The sequence below is a fragment of the Sinohyriopsis cumingii genome, unplaced genomic scaffold (assembly GCF_028554795.1).
Source record: "Sinohyriopsis cumingii isolate HCF-2022 unplaced genomic scaffold, ASM2855479v2 utg002317l, whole genome shotgun sequence".
Taxonomy (NCBI): Eukaryota; Metazoa; Mollusca; class Bivalvia; order Unionida; family Unionidae; genus Sinohyriopsis; species Sinohyriopsis cumingii.
The window spans coordinates 173285-192679 of record NW_028316184.1 but is presented as its reverse complement, the minus strand read 5'-3'; the positions used below and the strand labels follow the sequence as shown (position 1 = coordinate 192679).

Sequence of the window (19395 nt, the reverse complement as noted above, 5' to 3'; positions counted from 1 at the left end):
CAGGCCAGAATTTAGTATCGATTTTCCAATACCAATTAGCGTCAAGGAAATTGCGCTGTCACAGTTACGCGTCTATAACAGCTGGCCCAATGTTAGGTCGAAATCATTTGGTAGATTATCATCGAATAATTCGCTTGTTTTTGCTAATAAAAACCGCCCCGATGGAACTCCCGATTGGATCGTCGTTGGCATACCAACAGGCAGTTACGAAATTGAGCAACTAGGTAAGGAATTTACCAGTAGAATATCAAATATAACCGGCGATGCTACTCCAAGAATAAAAATATCCTCGCACGATCCAACGTTGTCGTCGATAATCGAAGTAAAATCGCCATATATCGTTGATATTTACCAGTCATCGATTAGGACAGTTCTAGGTTGGCCCGAAATCGCACCTCTGGCAAAACCAGAAAAACCAGATTTTATTATTCCAGGTTGGCACGAGGAAGCTCCTCCAGAACTACCGGAGCCAAAAAAATCAGATTTTACTACTGATGAGGGATGGAGGGAAGATAACAAACACAAGCCTCTGATCCACAGCGCCATCAACCTCATGAATAACCACAAATTTAACCTGGTAATGTTCGCTTTTACTTTTATTAACGAAAGAATTCTCTCGTGGTTGCCTCTTCCTAAAATTCCCCCCGGTGTGAAAATCTTCGACGCTACCAACATTAACAGGATAATAGCCCCCATAGACGGTATCTTGATAAGAAGAACCCTCGACGAATTTATTCAAGAACATAAATTACAATTAAATTTATTGCGGGAATCCTTTCATGAATGCATCTTAAATAAATCAGGTTCATGTAGCGAAATTATCGAACGCGTGAAGATTTTAAATCAACTCGCGAATGATGTTGAATATTATCATGGTATGTTCATTCGGGCGATAATCGACGATATATCAATTGCCGATTATGTTCTTCCTATTAGCAAATTCGAGTTGATCAGAAATTCAGGAGAAAAACAAAAATTCATGAGAGTATTTGAATTAACCGAGGAAACGCTACCAAATTTCAAATTTCCCGATTATGATGTTGATGAAATGAGAAAATCCGTCACTGATACCATCGATGATTTATTTCCGAAATTAAATGCCGCGTGGACTAAAAAAATACAATCAGAATCGATTCTCAAACATAATAATGATCCTGCCGGGCAAGGGCGGCATATCTCGCTGGGTATCGTTAACATAACGGAAGTTATCGCGATTTATCTTCACGCGGATGTTGTTGAAAATAGCTACAATGTTGATTCGTCAGTGTCAGAGCAGGCACAGCAGGGATTTATCTTATATTCGTTTTCACCTAGCGCATCTCCGGGTTTTTTGATAATAAAAGAGCCAGTAAATCCGTTTTATCTGCGATGTCACAATCGAATATTGTCGAGGATAAATTTCAAACTGACGGATCAAAATGGACATTTGCTTGATATACGCGGGGAAACGCTAAGTATCAACTTGCTGGTAAGATCATAGAATCAAAGATTCTTAAATCTCTCCACGGGAAAAAAACAGGCCAAAAAAATAAATAAAAACCAAGGAAATTTTCAAAATTAATATATTTTTTTAATTTTTGGGGTTTTTTTGTTGCAGAAATCTTCAAGATTCCTTGACTTTTTCATCGACCAGCTTTTTCAGCTGCCTGACACGCGAGCTTGTAATTTTTCTCGATTCGTATGCGTCTGATAAAATCAACCTAGCTTTTTCTACCAGCTTCGATAATTTAACAAAATCCTCGATTTGATCATCGCTGACAGTCGCAAGTGATTGATACATGGCAATTTGGATCTTTTTTATTAATTTGTACTCTGACGGCAGCGTGTATTTATATTCGAGTTTTCCCTGAACAATCGTCTCGAATTCGGATCGGATTTTATTCGCGTCCAACTCCGAGGGAAGATTTATATTTTTTTTTCTCAGGTCATCGATAGCTTCGATGATGTTATTTATATTCTGTTCGTCCATTATATAATTTTTGTAATATTTAATTAATTTTTATCCTCATTTTCCGAATCGAATATTATCGGAATATAGGAAAACTCGATCCACGCACCGAGGTCATATGAAAACGTCGCCCTGTGTATTTTTTCTGCTGCATATCGTACCGAGACGGTATTAATACCGAAGTATCTTGCAGCGGCCCTCATCGACTCAAATGCAAGCTCATTGCCTGTTTCTCGATTTACTGATTTGACCGACTTAGCCGATCGCGCACCACCGGTATTGCCGGATCTACAATTTTCACTCTGAGTTACTGCTCGAATGTTAGATAGCTTGTTGTTGAGTTTATTTCCGTCAATGTGATCGATGACAAGTCCAATTTTTATTGGTCCGTGATATCACTCGTATACGAATCTGTGATTGAAGTACCTTGCGCCTCTTCTTTTATCATTTTTGTTGACGGTAAATCTGAGATATCCATTGATATCAACATTACCAACACGATTCTTCGTTTTGATATTTCTGACAATACCATCCGATGATGACTCGTATCCCATGATCGTAGGATGAGATTTAAACTCGCATGTCATTGTTGTTGGAGGAATCGTTGATTTCAAGTTCATTATATAATAATTATATGTCTAAATCATAATTTGCCTTGAATCGATTAATATAATCTTCTTCGCATGTTATCACCGAGGAGGATCTTTTTTCATAATATCGGCGCAATTCTCGATAATTTTTCCCTCCACAAGCCAAACACAATCGAGTCTTTCCTCGAGTGCCAACTTGACAAACTAAACACCGCTGTGGTCCTTTACTGCCATGTCGAATTGCATATATATGAGCGCCGCAATAATCGCCTCTGCAGGATTTATCACATGATTTTACTGAACCGATTGATATCCACGCACATTTATTCATTATAATTTAAACATTTGTCTAAAATATAATCATGGATGCGTTTGATCTTGATGAGGCAGAATATATCATTCCTGAAGTTGATCGGGCGAAAAAAGAATTCTTCGATGATGGAGCGATTCACACTTGGTCGACTTGGAAAACGAATTCTGTCGATGCCACGATGAATCTGGAGCGAGCCAAGAAAATAATCGAGCACATAAAAAACGAACACAAAGAAGAGCGATTTATCTTCGGAATAAAATTTATTGCACAAATGCCTGACGATACTTGGATTATTCGCGATAAACGAGATCCCGTGCGTGGCGGCAAGAAAAACGTTGTTTTTGATAAAAATTCTAAGCCCGGATTGTTACTTGGAATCGACGGTCCTTATTATGCTAGATCCTATCCAGCCAGCGCAGTTGTTTATGGAATTTATCGGCTGAATAATAATCCTGACATGAAAAATCTACCTGCGATGAAAGAATCGCCGAAGATAAACTGCGTTGCTGAGCGTGTAATCGAACACATGAAAAACGCCCGACGTGGATCTGGTTTAACACAATTAAGGCTAGATAAAATTAATGCGTGGGCGAAGACTGTCGCTAATGGTGCATCGGTGGATGACGTAGCTGCGTTGAGCAAAAAACTGAAATTTCCAATTACGGTGAAAACGTTATCGGGAGAAATATTATACTCGTCGCCGTATAGATCACGAGGAGCACCAATCGAGATTGTCGATCACAATTCACATGCGTGGTCGCAGTCGGTAATGATATTTCCGCGGGATCGTGTGGTCAAATTTTATCCCGTGGAATTTTCCACGGCGGATGTTGAGAATAATAATTCCGATGCTATGTTCAGATTTATCAAAAAATTAAGCGCATCTGATCCAATATCGATATGGTTATTCTCGAGTGAAGAAAAATACGATCAATTTATTTTGCCATGCGGTGATATTTACCGGGATGAGATATTACACGAGTCGATGAGAAAACTTGCGGTAAAATATTCGTCGAATCCCGATCAGTTACTAACGAATTGCTTTACGGTTCCGTCTGTGGCCGCTCATGCCGCTAGAGAGAAGAACTCATGGAAGCCTACGAGGAATGAATATCTCGCTGATATTCAACTTAGTTGTATCGAATACGGCCATGGCGGATTGTGGAATACCAAGTACGATTTCGAAGATATGATTTCCGTTGACATGAGCGCGTGTTATCCTGGAAGTTTCCTTGGATACGGCGATTGTGCAGATTATTTTGCTAAATTCGGCCATCCTACCAGCGAGATGACAAGAGTAGCGATTAACGGACCGTTACCTGATTTTATCATGACCGGATTCGCTTGTGTTACTTCGTTCGAGTTTGCTGAAAATTTACATAAAATTTGCTACATTTGGTTCGGTAGGCATTTATCCCAGCGTCGTTGGGTTCCTACGGTGTTGTTGAGATATATGCTAGATTCGTCGATGTTAATGTCGTTGACAGTGAGCGAGGCAATTATATCATATAGGAAACAAACTAAGGTGTGGTTGCCGACGGACTGTGACAACGCGAAAGATATAGGAAGAAAAATAATTGGTAAATTTACTCAAGGCGGATCCGTTGATCATAAACATCGACACGCTAGGTTGTTTATCAACGATGCCGAGATGGATTTTATAATCGCCGATACGGTATCGCGAGGAATATTCTGCAACAGAGAGAATATTATCATTGACGGAGCAAAGTTAGGTACCGTGATTAGTTACCTTGATGGAGAATCAGCGCAGTATACGCATTTACGATCGTCGATGCTCGCTTATGTGAGTATAAATTTGCTGTCGATGATAAACAAATTTTCTGATATCGCGGTAAGAGTTGCGACGGATTCGTTCTATATCGATAAAAAATACCAATACAAGCTGGAGAATTTAATCACCGATGGTAGCTCTTGGGGAACTTGGAGGATAAAAAACGAGGATATTCTAGATTATTGTGAAGACGCCGATGTCGAAGATTGCGATAAATTTCATCGAGATAAATTTGAAGATTTTTCGGCGGCTGCATCTGCATTTGACCCAATTTCACGTAGTAAATTCGTTTACATGAATGGTCCTGGTGGTAGCGGTAAAACAACGCGAGCGATAAATTTATTTGCAAACTCTGATATGATCGTGTTGACTCCGACTCACAGATTAGCGCGAGAAATAAAGCAACGCGGAGTTGGTTCTTGCACGTATCATAGTTATTTCAAATACAGCGGTGGATTATGGGATCCGGCTCGCATGGGAAACAAATATATCAACAAGATCATAATATTTGATGAAATTTGCACGGTAAATCTGGTCACGCTAAAATCGATACTGACTTGGCTGGAAGGGAAAAATACCGCCGTGGTAATGTGCGGAGATCACGGTCAGCCTGATCCGATTGATGGTGAATCGCCTCATGAATGGCTCAGAAACTTCGTTGATTATTATGAAGAAATCGACGCCGATTATAGATCTACTGATATTTTACTGACCGAATTTAAGAAATTAATTCGATTACAACCGAATAAGATTCAATGTGATGTGATGAGAAGAATAATCGACGAGACTCCGATGGATGATTTTCTAAATTTGTGGCGTCCCGATCATCTGATTGTTGCTAGTAGGAAAATTGTTCGTGATATTATCCAAGAAATGTTATTCAAGCTGCATTGCGAGAAGTTTCCAACGTTGCAGGTGCCGTTATGTTATAGGCCCACTGATACTAGGAAACAAAATATCAGTGTTACTTTGCCCTGCGGAGAGGAAAAGACCTTGGTCTTGAATGATATTATCCTCGTTGATATTAATCTTGTTAATGACGCGATAAACGCAGAAAAATCGCCATGGAAACTTGGATACGCAACAACGATACATTCATCGCAGGGATTGACCGTGCATGGCCAAGTTTGGATCGTCGATGATAGAATTTCCTGGTCAAATTTGGTATATTTAGCCGTGTCGAGAGTAAGAAAATTATCTCAGTTAGGTAGAATTCGAATAAATCACATTAGTGACGCTGGTGGTAGTTGAGTATCTTTCGGTATTATTTGTAATTCCTCCTTGGTAAATCCGCGTTGTGGCGCTAGCGAATCTAGAATATAAATTGCTGGTCTTCCCGATGATCTTGTTACGGCTGATATTTTGTGTGTTGTGACGCTCCAGTTTGGATCGGTTGCTCTTTTTCTGCCTCCCTCGGCCTCGCCTTCTTTATATAAATACCTGACCGTGACGCTACCTAGCACAGGCGGAATCGTAGAATCTCGCTTTAGGGGTATATTCGATTTTGTAATTGCAATTGCGGGTTTCATTGCTATTGTTCGAGTTACTTCGTTATTTAGCGCGTTAATCACGTGAGGCAATCTTGATACCCAATCATGAGATCGATTATCTTGAATGAATTCACGCGCGTACTGATATCCGAATAATCTTTCCGCGAGTGTTTTGTTGAATCTTTCGACGATAGCTTGATTGTGATGAACACCCACAATACCGCGACGGATTTTAACATTATTCTTTTTCATCAGTGAAGTAACCGCACCAAGAAATTCTCGACCCGGATCAACCTGGAGAAGCTTCGGCCATGTCAACGGGGATCGTGAATAAATTTCGCTAAACGCCTTGGCAATTTCTGTTGCTGTTTTATTCGATAACGGCTCCGCTTCCTTGTATCTGCTAGCGATATCAACGACTGTCAAGACATATTTATATGTGACTCCGTCGACGGTATCGTAAGGAAGAAACATAAGATCAGCCTGATGGACCTCATTAGGGACACTGACGGTGAAACTTGCATATGGTATTTTCTTAGGCGGAGGAAGATATATTTGCCAAATTGCCTGTTTCGATAACCACGATTCAGCGGTGGATTGTTTTACTTTAGCGGCTTTAGCGAGTTTGGCAATTGCTGATTTTCATCGCCAAAATCCTCGCGGAGAATAATATATCTGCTCCATTATTATTTACCAGCGCCGAGTACTAATTTACCTTTCATTGCGCCTTTTATCAACCAAGTTGCCAATTTTTCTTTGAAACTTTTGTCAGGAATCGCGTTTAGTGCGTGAATTAGCCTGATATCAGCGAGATGCCTTTGTTGTAGATCTCCACTACGATACGCAAGATCGTGGTAGTAACAAGCGCTATCGATGGCGTTTACTGGATCTTCGCCTTGATTTGGTTGATTATTATCATCGAGTCTTATATCGAGTCTTGTTCCGGGTCCACAGTAATTGTACCCTGGCAGATGCTTCTCTCCGGGATATTTTGCCCAGGGAGTTCCGGGTAGATTTGATAAGGAGGCGGCAATGTCTCCTCCGGTTCTACTTTTTTTTTTACAAATTTAAACTTGCGAGTCTTGCAAACTTCGCATTCCCCCTTGATTGCGTTTCTGTTGTTGCGTGTGACAATTTCGATTGGATTTAACGTAGCTGTGTGAGTGCGACACTTAACACAATATAGATCCATGTATTCTAGTAACATGAATGTAATTGATTTTTCCGCCACGAAGCGACGCGAGCAAATAAAACATAACGCGGTATTACCAAATTCGATAAGAATGATAATTATTGGCCCGTCTGGTTCTGGAAAGACACAGTTGTTGCTAAATTTGATAATGCGATGGTTGAAATGGGATAAATTGTATTTAGTTGCACCATCCGTGGACGATCAACGCTGTTATCAAGTGTTAAAGGAATTTAGTGACAATACCGATGAGGGCACAATCGAATTTATCACAGACATTAATGAAGCTCCAACCGTGGAAAATTTAGATGGCGATGTTAATAATCTCGTCGTATTCGATGATGTTATGCTGGACAAGCAAACTAATCCGGCTAGGATATTCTCGCGTGGCAGACATAAGAACACCGATGTGATTTACGTGACACAGAGATATACGCAGATTCCAAAGGTGATCAGGGACAATTGTAATATTTTGTCGGTGTTCAACGGCGTAGACACACACACGCTGAGAAATATTCATCAGACTTGGTGTAACGGTGACATGGACATAAACAAATTTAAAAATTTCTTCAGCCGAGCTCAGGCAACACCGCACGGTTTTATCACGATCAATCTTCATGATCCGCGTAGTAGGTATCGAATCGGTCTCGATCAAATTTATTCATGAAAACGCAGCCCAAAGATGCAAAATCGCATTAACACAAAAAAATATTCCCAGACCCCCCCAGAAAAATCTTCCTTTTTTACTTGCCTGAATGAACACATAAATTGCACTCGGTGGGGATTTTACGCAAATTAATTTTCGTAGGAAGGCTCAAAAGTGAAATCTGAGGCTTCTACGGAGAAAGTTTGCGCAGGAAGGTTTATTTTGGTTGGAACGGCTGGTCTGTACAACTTCCCTGCTGCTACAGGTGTGACACTAATGATTAGCAGATGTGACAAATGATAATTACCAGGTGTGACAACTAATGATTTTCATACGTGACAACTAAAGTTTAGCAGGTGTGACAACTAAAAACCATTACCAGGTTTGACAACTAATGCATAGCAGGCTAAAAACCATTACCGGGTGTGAAAACTAATGCATAACAGGCGTGACAACTGTTGATCAACAGGTGTGACAACAATGATTTTCATAGATAATTAAAAAGAAAACATAATTACTGAAAGGTTCCTTATCTCCATGCCAAATGAATTCGGATATGTTGTGATCCACTCAGTCTGTCCGGTAGCATATTTAGAATTTCAATTGGTATTATAACTTGCCCACATGATAACTGGCGTTCATGTGAAAGAGAATATTGCTTTGGGCTCACTCTTCTGGAGTTCCCGGTAGAGGGTCAAAAGTTCAAATGTTTTAAAACGTAAGTTAAACTACTAATTGGACTACACACGGTTTTCTATGTTCAGCCAATGGACGAGTTTGAGCCCAAGGGTTCAAAGTCATTTCCGAGCGCTTGAAATACAATAAAGCGTGTAATTATTGTCATTCTGACATGAGAAGTTACTAAAACATTTATAATTATATAGCAAGTGTCAGCAAAGAGGACTTTTAAACACGAAAAATATCTGTCAAACAACACGACAATTGATGATGTTTGAAAACACCTGACATTACAATATTGCCAAACTACAAGACAGCAAAAGAGGAATTTTAAACAATAATAAATATGTTGGTAAGCACCTGACGTCACAATATTGCACATGTCAAACCTGCTAAAATGGGCTTGATGAGGAAAATATATTTTGATTGTGATGTTGTTGCAAAACCTAGTGTGTTTGGTCAAAGTATGGAAAACACGCAATATATGAAATGGATTTCGGGTTACACCTAGGTGTGCTGAGGTTACGTGTGTGTGTGTGTGTGTGTGTGTGTGTGTGAAATTAGATACTTAGAACGTAAATGTTTGGATTCAAACTGTATGTGAAAAGCCATTTCAAATGTTCAAATAGGTATTGTTGTCACCTTGACGTCTAATATACCTAATTCACTTGAGGTGTACAAGAAACTACCGATTTCATGTACACTTTTTAGAAAGAAACTATATCGTAATCAGCTGTATTAAACCGTTGTAAATATGTTACCTGTTGTGTTAAACCTTTGAAAATCTCTTCACTAGCTAGACTAAACCTTTTTAAATCTGTTAACAGTTGTATGAAACCGTTGAAAATCTGTTCACCAGCTGCATTAAACCGTTGTAAAGCTGTTTAGCAGCTGTGTAAACCGTTGTAAATCTGTTTACCTGTTGTGACCCTTATTCAGCGTAGCAGATTTTAAATATGACTGCAGGTGATGCAAGGAACACTTGAGAGTTCGTTGATTTTCATTCAACGGCGATCTGTATGAGATATGAGAAAAGATTTGTTGTGACTTAGGTGTCATTATTATTATTATTATTATTGGTGGCGGTGGCTGAGTTGTTATTGTCTGTTGATCCAGAATAGGTGCATGGAATAAATACCAGTGTTAACAGGTTATTTTGCATAGAAGATGATACTCTCTTAATCAGCAATGTTAAATTTTGCGTTTTTTTTTTCTTCTATTTCAGCTGTCGGCGTTGAACTTTCTGCCAATTTTCACATGACCGGGATTAAGGGCACTGTCACTCTCTCCCAAGTAATTATCGGTGGCAACGTAGATATCACAATCAACTTAACAGGACTGACGCCTGGGCAGACCTACTACCTGGAACTACATGCACAAAGGGTCAACTATGACGTGGCAGACCGCTGTAGTGACTCTCAGATTGGACCTATGTGAGTTATTATTATTATTGCTACATTTCTTATTTCCCTGTTGAATTCTTGAATTCGATGTCACTTCTTGCTATTAAATCAGATATTATGCTATATTTAATGATAAATAATCATTTATCGGCGTTTCCACCCCACCCACCCCAGCAGTAGTTATATTTATTAGCTATTTGTTAAGTAACAAATATGACCTGCCTAATTGAAATCGGGTGTATAATTCATTCATAAAGTAATAATTTGTAGAATTAAAGAGGTTTAAACTACGTTTCCGATAGTTCATGAGAACAACCAGCGGCATAAGCTGATGCTGAGCGTACATCAATATTTTGAAGTATCTTGTATCTGCAACCACAATTTTACCTTCAACAAGAAGAATCCAGGATTGCCCGTATTTTACATTGACTGAGTTACTTACCTTTTTTTTTTTACCTGAACAAAGTTTTTAAAAAGTCTGAGTTTTATTATAACGGGTGTATATACCGTAATATTTTTCGAAGTTTATTCCATGAATCTATAAGTGTTGATGCTACTTTTTAATACGAATTTTTATAGCGTGTGGAACATAACCAGCTCGAATTTCACAGGGTAAGTAACAATACTATAAACACAGGATTGGAAGTTTACGTCATTATCATTACATCATTATCAATTTTGAATATTAAGTCATAACTGCTCTGTCGCAAGACTTACACCCGATCAAAAGTTTGTAATCGGATGAAGAAGAGTAATTATTTCTTTTACAAATTAATCCCACTCGTATATCACCACACTGTATCGTTATGCGGGAACATCCTTGATAAGTTTTCATGGCTTATTAGTTAATATATTTTAAACTCCAAAGGGACTATGAGTGGATAAACTGTCAGCAGCATAACGCTGACTTGGATGAACCTTTTCGAAGTACATGTTTCCTTTGTGAGGGTGGGTATTCATTGTTAGGTGTCGTTGCCGTTATCTGCATTTGTAATATTTAGTTGAAATTTAGTTTCGGGACCGGAAGCTGTACAAAGTGTTACTGAAATCAGTTATCTCCGTGATCAGTAACTGCCATTAGCAAATAAAATGTTTTTGAGAAGATTGCTATAAGACCATCACGTTTGTCTGCAGTAAATTTAAGGAGCTATGTTCCATAGGCTTTAGGACCAGACATAGCTCTTACGATCTCCATTGCTGCTTAAGTTCTAGCAGGATACATAAATAACGCGGGTCTTGACACCTGGTACTACTTTTATAAAACAGGCAGTACGCAGGCAGTTCCAGTTTTCATATATCATGATACTACGTGTAAATGGGAAATATTGTGTAATTTTACTTATATTCCGGCTGGTGATTTGAGTTTGTAACTTGAATAATTTCCGATAAATTGACATTTTTAATTTTGAGTATATTTCCTAAAACGGAGAAGTCTTATGCTGTCGGAGCTCGTTATGTTTAACAGCAGCACTGCATGTGTGTGTGTGTGTGTGATTTGGATTTTTAACGTAGCTTTAACAATTTGTCAGTCATATCGCTACGATGTATGCAGTATGATGTCTAGCACTGGGGCTTCATGCCGCAGACATGTAGCATGATGTCCCACCCAGTCACATTATCCTGACACCAGGCCGACCAGTCCTAACACTGACCTCTTAATGCTGAGCGCCAAGCGAGGTAGCTGTTAGTACCATTTTTGTAAGTCTTTGGTATGACTCTGCCGAGGATCGAACCCACGACCTCCGCATCCAAGGCGGATGCTCTAACCACTAGGCCACCGGAGCGGTCACTGCATATGTAAGAGATGGATGCGCTTTATGACAGGGACGAAAAGAGAAAGTTGTCATTTGTACATTAGAACGATCGATGACGCAAATTTTGGATGGTCAAACGGAAGTATAAGCACATAGTGATGTAAATATCGTCACGTCGCGCACGATAAGAAAAAAAAAATATTGCCAAAATTTTTTGTCCAGACAAAAACTCAATTTCAGAAAGAACCTTTTCTCATCTTCCATCAGCTCCGCTGTAGCAAAAATTAAGGGAAATTACACATATCTGTAGGAAAGCAAGACTAAGTCTGAATCCATTTACGAAAAACTCGCCAGTTCATGCTGATTTGAAGGAAATCTGGTTTCAAATAAAAATAACACGCCCAAGTTATGCTTGGATTGTAGACTTCCAAATCCGATGTTTATATAGTTAAAAGTATGTCTTTGATGTAACCTAGTACCACATAGGTTCCTATCTACTTTAGCATCTACTTCCTTTAACTTAAGTGGCTTCATTCTGTTTGTCTTGTAGTCATACGTACTGTAAATAACTATACAACAGGTACCGAGCTGAGAATCGGGCACAATCAGGTTTACTGTCGCCTAATGCTCTGTCTGATCTGGATGTATGCTGTTCGCTTTGAGTCATTAATACAACGAATCTGATAGCCGGCAGATTGGAATCATCTCTGTTTGTTTTGCACACAATATATTGTCAAGAAAATACTTTATATATGTAACCATTGTTGGACCTCTGCTTTTAACCACTATCAGGTAATCTCCAATTTACTATTAGTTGCTTGATCCTATTTCATCTTTCCGCTTATTACCACCAGCATGTAACATAACAATATTCTGCTTGCACATGTTTGACCTCTCATATCCCTTGGATCAGTTGTTTTTCCCGAGGTCGTCTCGGGTTTTTATCTCGCCTTGTATAGCCAATCACGTGCCGTAAAATTGCGTTGAATCCCACAAAACCAAAACCTGTTTGATGTTCCTGTTGGGACGGGGATGCGGTAGCATAGTCGGTAGAGCGTCGAACTCGTAATTCAGGAGTCGCGGGTTTGATACACTTCCAGATAAACCCGGGTTTGGTGCCTCTGTGTGATCTTGAACACATTTTTGACCATATTATGAAGATGAAGTAGAGCCGAGTGCATTTACCAAAGACACACAGACGCAGACAATTTGGCGACCATGCACTTTTAGAAGAACATTAAACAGAGTACAATTCAGTTATAATATCTTTAGCTCGCCCATAAAAATAGATATATTTTATCACCGAGGAAAATTAGAGGATTTCCTTAAATTTGTGTTATTTCGTAACGTAATTTTCGAGCATACAAGATTATCATTTCTATAAATGTCAAAGTTTTCGTCTCCACCATATCAACCTCTGTATACAACAACAATATTGTTCAAGTGTAGAAACCACGATAACGTAATATCTTGTTCCAGGAAACAAGTTTAGAAATTTAGTGACACTAGGGTCTGATATCGTCACAAAATACCTTGAACTTAAAATGTTTAATCGTATATGGAACGTGACGAAAGATTCTAAATAATTTGTATCCATGGAAGCGGATAGAAATTGCCAAACTCTCAGAAATTAGTTGATTATTTGTAGCTTAATATATTGCAAAAATGACAGATGTCAAAAGGCAATTAACCATGTCCTTTTTAAGATGTAACCTGGTTTGGAGTTGAGATAGTACGCTAAAGCTGTTTCGTGACTACATCGAGTGATCCCCCGAGGAGTGATCCTCTGACTTTTTTTTACTGTCATGCTTTTTCGTAACTGAGGGGAGTGAACCCATGCCTCTTACTTGCACGCGTACCATTTCGTGAATGCATGGACCTCCCCTGACTCTTACTTACGCACACTATTTTGTGACTACAGGGAGCGACACCCTAACTCTTTCTCTCGCACTGTTTCGCTACTGTAGGGAGTTTTACCCTAACACCTGCTGTGCGTTTATCTGGACGTATTAGCACTATATTCCCGTAGATACAAGCATGCCATATATATTTTGATGTATAAATATATATGTTTATAATGTAGATGTGTATGCTGTATGATGTTGTAAAGGTAATAACTGATAAAGTGTACCAAACACGTATATATTTATAATATTGGTCATTCGGTATAACAATGTTACGATGTATATAAAGTCAAGCATAATTCCGGATTCTCTCAACGGCTCAAGGCAATTTAACTTGTATAGAATTGTTCATGACACAAATAAAAGCAATTTTATGACTTTTATTTATTGCCAGATTTAATTATTTAAAGTTAATGATAGGTTGAATGTGTAATATTTTTTTCACTGTTTTCAATGTAATTGTTTTTTTATACACCCTAAATTTATCAATTTACAAATAGATCATATGTTACTTAGGTATTTTATACTACCTCCGTTTTCTCAATCGTAATATTTGCATTACAGACAAATGTACATTTCATGTATGTATGTATGTATGTATGTATGTATGTATGTACTTTTGAAGGCAGTAATATTTTATAAACATTTTTAAATTTAGTTGAGACCGCATACAAACAGTATAGTGAATATGAAAGCAATTAAGAAAGAATAATATCTAATACTAAAATATAAAAAATGCGTAATTTTCGGACAGAGTAATTTATTTATTTTTCTTGCACAGAGTAGCTGTACTTTGAATAATTTAATTTGTTAATGCTAATACCTGACTTGAAGGCTCTTTGCTCAGTTTAGGGAGCCGCATTACGATCACGTCCGGTGTGGGAACTGTGAAAGTACAGGGAATCGATCTGGATGGCGCCAAGTCGGTTCAAGGTGAGATAACTCTTAAGGTTCTTGTGAACATTATCAAATATATTTGTAATTTATTCACTGTTTAGAGTCACGTTATGGACCATGCACTAATATTTCAAATATCACGGAAATTACACTCAGATAAAGAAGTCTCATGAGATGTGTGTATCGGACAAGAAACACGACTCTTTTATTTGCATCTTGAACTATTTTTTTTACTTTGATAAGTGATTAGTTATTTTGTTTTTCCGATTAATTTTGAGCCTTTATTGGACACCTTGCTTTCATGTTTTGGTAATATTTTCACAATTTACCATTCACACGGCAATCCATTCTAAAATTATAATAACTGCCTGTTCTCTTGAGTTGCTAGGCGCTGGTTTTCAAGCCTTAGAATTTTGTATGAAGTTAACATGACATTAAACAAGACGACATTATGTAACACTTGGCGCTTATGCAGATCTAAGATATGTACAAAATAGTAGGTACTGCGCACGTGTTCCTCCATTTTTATGCATTTTTGTATGAGCGTGACATTGATTGGGTCTGAGCTGTTTTTTTGTGCTAATGGTTTCTAGGTTACTGACAGCTTTCTTAATACATTAACATGTCTTTCGCCTATGGTCACAAAGTTTGACTGAAAGAAATATCAATCTGAAGGCCTAACCATGTAGTTTGCCTAGTTCTCAAATTTAGTTTAAGGATAAACTTTAGACAGTTTGTAAAACTGAACCCAATGCTCAAGATCAACTAGTTCAATTCACCTTTGTCCATCCTTCACGTAAGTATTTTTGCCAGTTTCCTGTTTGCAACTATTTTCTCGTTACCTCTTCAAGAGGGTTGTCTGGTTTAAGCGTGTGTTTTCTTGACAAGCAATATCATGAAGCTAAGTTAAAGCCATCTAGCTAGCATTATTTAACAGTTTGCTACTAATGTAGATAAATAAATGTGTCTTATGTTCGCGGAAACAAAACTTAAAGGTACTCTAAGACCCCAGACAAATCCAATAATGTAAATGGCTTCTCCAGAAGCTCAGTTTTTCATCAGCAACTTGAACCTTTTTTTAATAAGACTAATCAGACCTGTTGACACAGGTTTGCCTTCTCATAAATAGATCATATTTTTCAGTATTAAAAAACATAATCCTACAGCACGTCGATTGTGCAAAGTGTGACTGCTTTCATTGATATTGCCAAAAAAGCAGTACAGGATGAATGCACTCTAAATGTCATGTGGATCACTATCGGACTGGTAAGCATCCCACTTAGATCATCGATGATTAGTTATTGATGACAGTTTTCAATTGGTAAATTGCTTCTGAATTAAGCTGTGTTTTATCTCCATAACTGCGTTCATCCCACTTTTCTTTCACAGGAAAGTCATTTGCCATTGTGCAATCGACAAACCCCATCATAAAGGCGTGTGCAACAATTGAAGAGGACACAGAATATGTCACAGCCTTTGCCAACTTTCCAGCCTATGTGGGGGGCACCGTGATTTTCCGCCAGAAGGCCAATTCACCATCATCTATTACTACAATCAGTGGCAGTCTGTACTACATTTCTGATTCCGCTGGTGCCCCTACCAACTACAAGTGGCAGGTTAACAAGGAAAGCGTGGTGATGGACATGTCGCAGACTGTGAACATCTCCTCACGTTGCTCCAGTACTGGTGTTTTGTTTAACCAATCAGGCGTTAACTCGGGTACACTATGTTCTACCTCAGACCAAAGGAGCTGTCCAATTGGAGATCTGACCTCAAAACTTGGGAACCTTTCTATCGGAACCTTTGCATATGTGGACTTAAATCTCCCACTCAGTGGTCTAAACTCTATCATCAACAGATCCATTACACTCTATGATGCATCATCAGGTAACATAAAGGCATGCGCTAATGTGGTTGAGTTTAAAACGAAAGAAGCTTTAGCAAAGTTTAGCAATGACGGCGTGCACGGTTATATAAAATTCACACAGAAGTCTCCGCTTGATGAAACGTTAGTAGAGGTCGATCTAGAAGGGCTTAATTCTTCAGGTGATGGTTATCACGTTCATGAATGGCCAGTTTCACGGATGCTGGAGCAGGGTCAATCTGTCTGCAGTGGAGAATATGTTTCCGGTCACTTTAACCCCTTCTTTGTAAATTCCAGTGCATCCCCATCAGCAGGTACAGGTACGAATGACCAATATGAAATAGGGGATTTAAGCGGAAAGTATGGTACCCTGCGTAACCTAGTGGAGCTCAAAAACAATTATACAGACAGAAATCTTCCTTTATTTGGAGTGAATAGTGTAGTTGGACGATCCATAGTGATTCACAAGGCTTATACAGGCGCAAGATGGGTGTGTGCTTCTTTGGAGTTGCAAGGGGCCATGACTACAGCAATTGCGACGTTTACCTACCCAGTGATCGGCCACATTATACTCAGGCAGCCAAAAGGGGACTGGTTCGCAGATACTCAGGTGTATGTGGAACTTAATTATGGTAATTCGGCCGTACAGACTACAGGACATAACTGGCATATTCATATGTCTCAGGTCGGAACTGACTGGGGCAATGAAAACACAACCACTTCTCGTTGCCAATCTGTCCAAGGACATTACAATCCGTATTATGTGGACTTGAGTGTTGCAGGAAATTATTCAACTCAGTGTAGCTCAAGGAAGCAGTTTCGATGCGAAGTGGGTGACTTATCTAGTAAACATGGGAGTCTGAGCATCAGAAGCTCTTTAGGGGGAATGTTCAGAGCATTCTACACGGATATACATCTTCCTTTGACAGGCCCCCAGTCTATTCTCGGTAGGTCCATCACAATTCATGCTGCAAATAGTGGCAGTGGGCGTCTCTCATGTGCAAATATCTACGAATTACACGTACTATCTGCACACGTGAGTATCTGGTCTCCAGGTACCCAAGCTAGCACTCCTACAGGACATATCATGTTCCAGAATCCAATGCCAGGAATCATGGCTGGAATAACTGACGTAGACGTCCATTTGAGCAACATGATTGCAGGAGCTGGCGGATATCATGTACATCAATATCCCACGGATATTAATGCACCATCACGATGTTCTGATGCAGATGTAGGCGGACATTTTAATCCATTCTATGTGACCACCTGGCCGGCCACCGCCACAGGGACTAATGACCAGTACGAGATTGGTGACCTCAGCAACAAATTTGGCATGCTTTCTGGCTCCGAGTACATGTCATCGTATAGCGACACGAACCTTCCACTTCGCGGTCCGTTGAGTATTATTGGGCGATCCGTCGTCATTCACGATAAAGACGGCAAGCGATGGGCTTGTGGTAACATTATGGAGGACACGTCGAACCTGCCTAATACCATTTTGTTTCAAGGAAGAGCTATGTTCACCGGACTTCTTAATGGATCAATTCTTCTGGTACGTAACAGACTATTACTGTGTCTCGTATGTTTAGTTAAGTCTCAACTTTTAAATTTGTTAGTGTCGAAAAATAGTCGTGCATCTTACTTCCATCACCACTCCCCCACATGCAGAATGTAAATATCAATTGCCCGTGTATATAGGTTTATATGCCTTTGTTAATTTCTTTGTATTAGCTTGATAGCACACGTATATGTGAAGGGTTGTTTGTTTGTAGGGACATTGTGTGTGTTATCATGGAAGGTACATTATGTATGTATGTATGTATGTATGTATGTATGTATGTATGTATGTATGTATGTATGTGCATGTGTGCGTGTGTGCATGCATGTATGTATGTACTTATGTAGTTATTTTACATATCGCTATGTATATCTATAGTGTGTGCTTAATATGTTTTCTTTATGGTTATGGATTTAAGGGTACTTTTGTAAGCAACATAGTGAATAACTAATTTTGTCGATGATGTTGGGTATGTACTTTAATATAATATTTTTTTAAAAAATATATTAATTTAAAAAGTCGATGACCTATCCGATTTCTGAATGGTTGACTGGTAAAATTCTGTATAGGTCCTAACCTAGTTTATAAGTTACAATGTTCAGGAATTGAGCACATGGTCCGAATCCTGGTTTTGTTATTGTGTCTTTTAATATAAGGGTTGTTGACCTTAGAATTGTTCATTCATGTCTTAAACATCTTTATCGGAATCAGTCTTTTATCTGTGTTCTATTGTTATTTGAGAGGAATTATTTATTTTGATTATTCTTTGAAATTACAAAGAGCTTATAGGTCTTAGAATGCAATCAGTATTTTGGAATTATTTTAACTTCATGTTAAGACATTCTGGACTATACCATTGTGACACATCATGACTGTTGACACATCACTTTTAAGGCTCCTGGCACATCAGCACGTTCAAGATTGGACTTCGGTAGGAACTCCACTGGAATTCCTTTAGAATACATAATATTTGTGGACTTCTTTTTGAACTTTAAGCACTGTTTAGGACTTAAATCTAATTAGTACTATAAGTTCTTTTTAAATTTTCTGTTTCATAATAGAGATGATGATAGGCTTGGAGCTTTTCGGTATAGCAAATCACAAAGGCTAATGATTATTTTGTGCCATTGTAATTTGAGTAAAATGCTTGCCCTGGGACACACTACCGTTGCCGACACGTGTTGATATCCACTTAGCTCTTCTGAAAATAGACAGTGCAGTGATCCTCAAAATGCGTGTATTCTGATGATATCTATGTTAGGTACTAAGTTCCACAGTAATCCACTAAAAATTGCAAGAAATGTTGTACCGACCTACATTATCATCACATGAAGAGACACATATATAAAGTATCATCACATGAAGA

General features: G+C 38.7%; 1 protein-coding gene across 2 annotated transcripts in view; it reads left to right on the top strand.

The window, feature by feature from the left end:
- LOC149770800 (uncharacterized) overlaps nt 1–19395 on the top strand; it is an 89669-nt gene that overhangs the window by 51100 nt on the left and 19174 nt on the right. The window contains exons 2-5 of one of the 2 annotated variants that reach the window (XM_089949101.1): nt 9872–10079; nt 10629–10661; nt 14555–14640; nt 15994–18023. In XM_089949101.1, coding sequence (XP_089805227.1) covers nt 9872–10079; nt 10629–10661; nt 14555–14640; nt 15994–18023 — 2357 coding nt within the window. The remainder of the gene's footprint in view (nt 1–9871; nt 10080–10628; nt 10662–14554; nt 14641–15993; nt 18024–19395) is intronic. The other variant, XM_089949102.1, reaches the window with a different exon arrangement.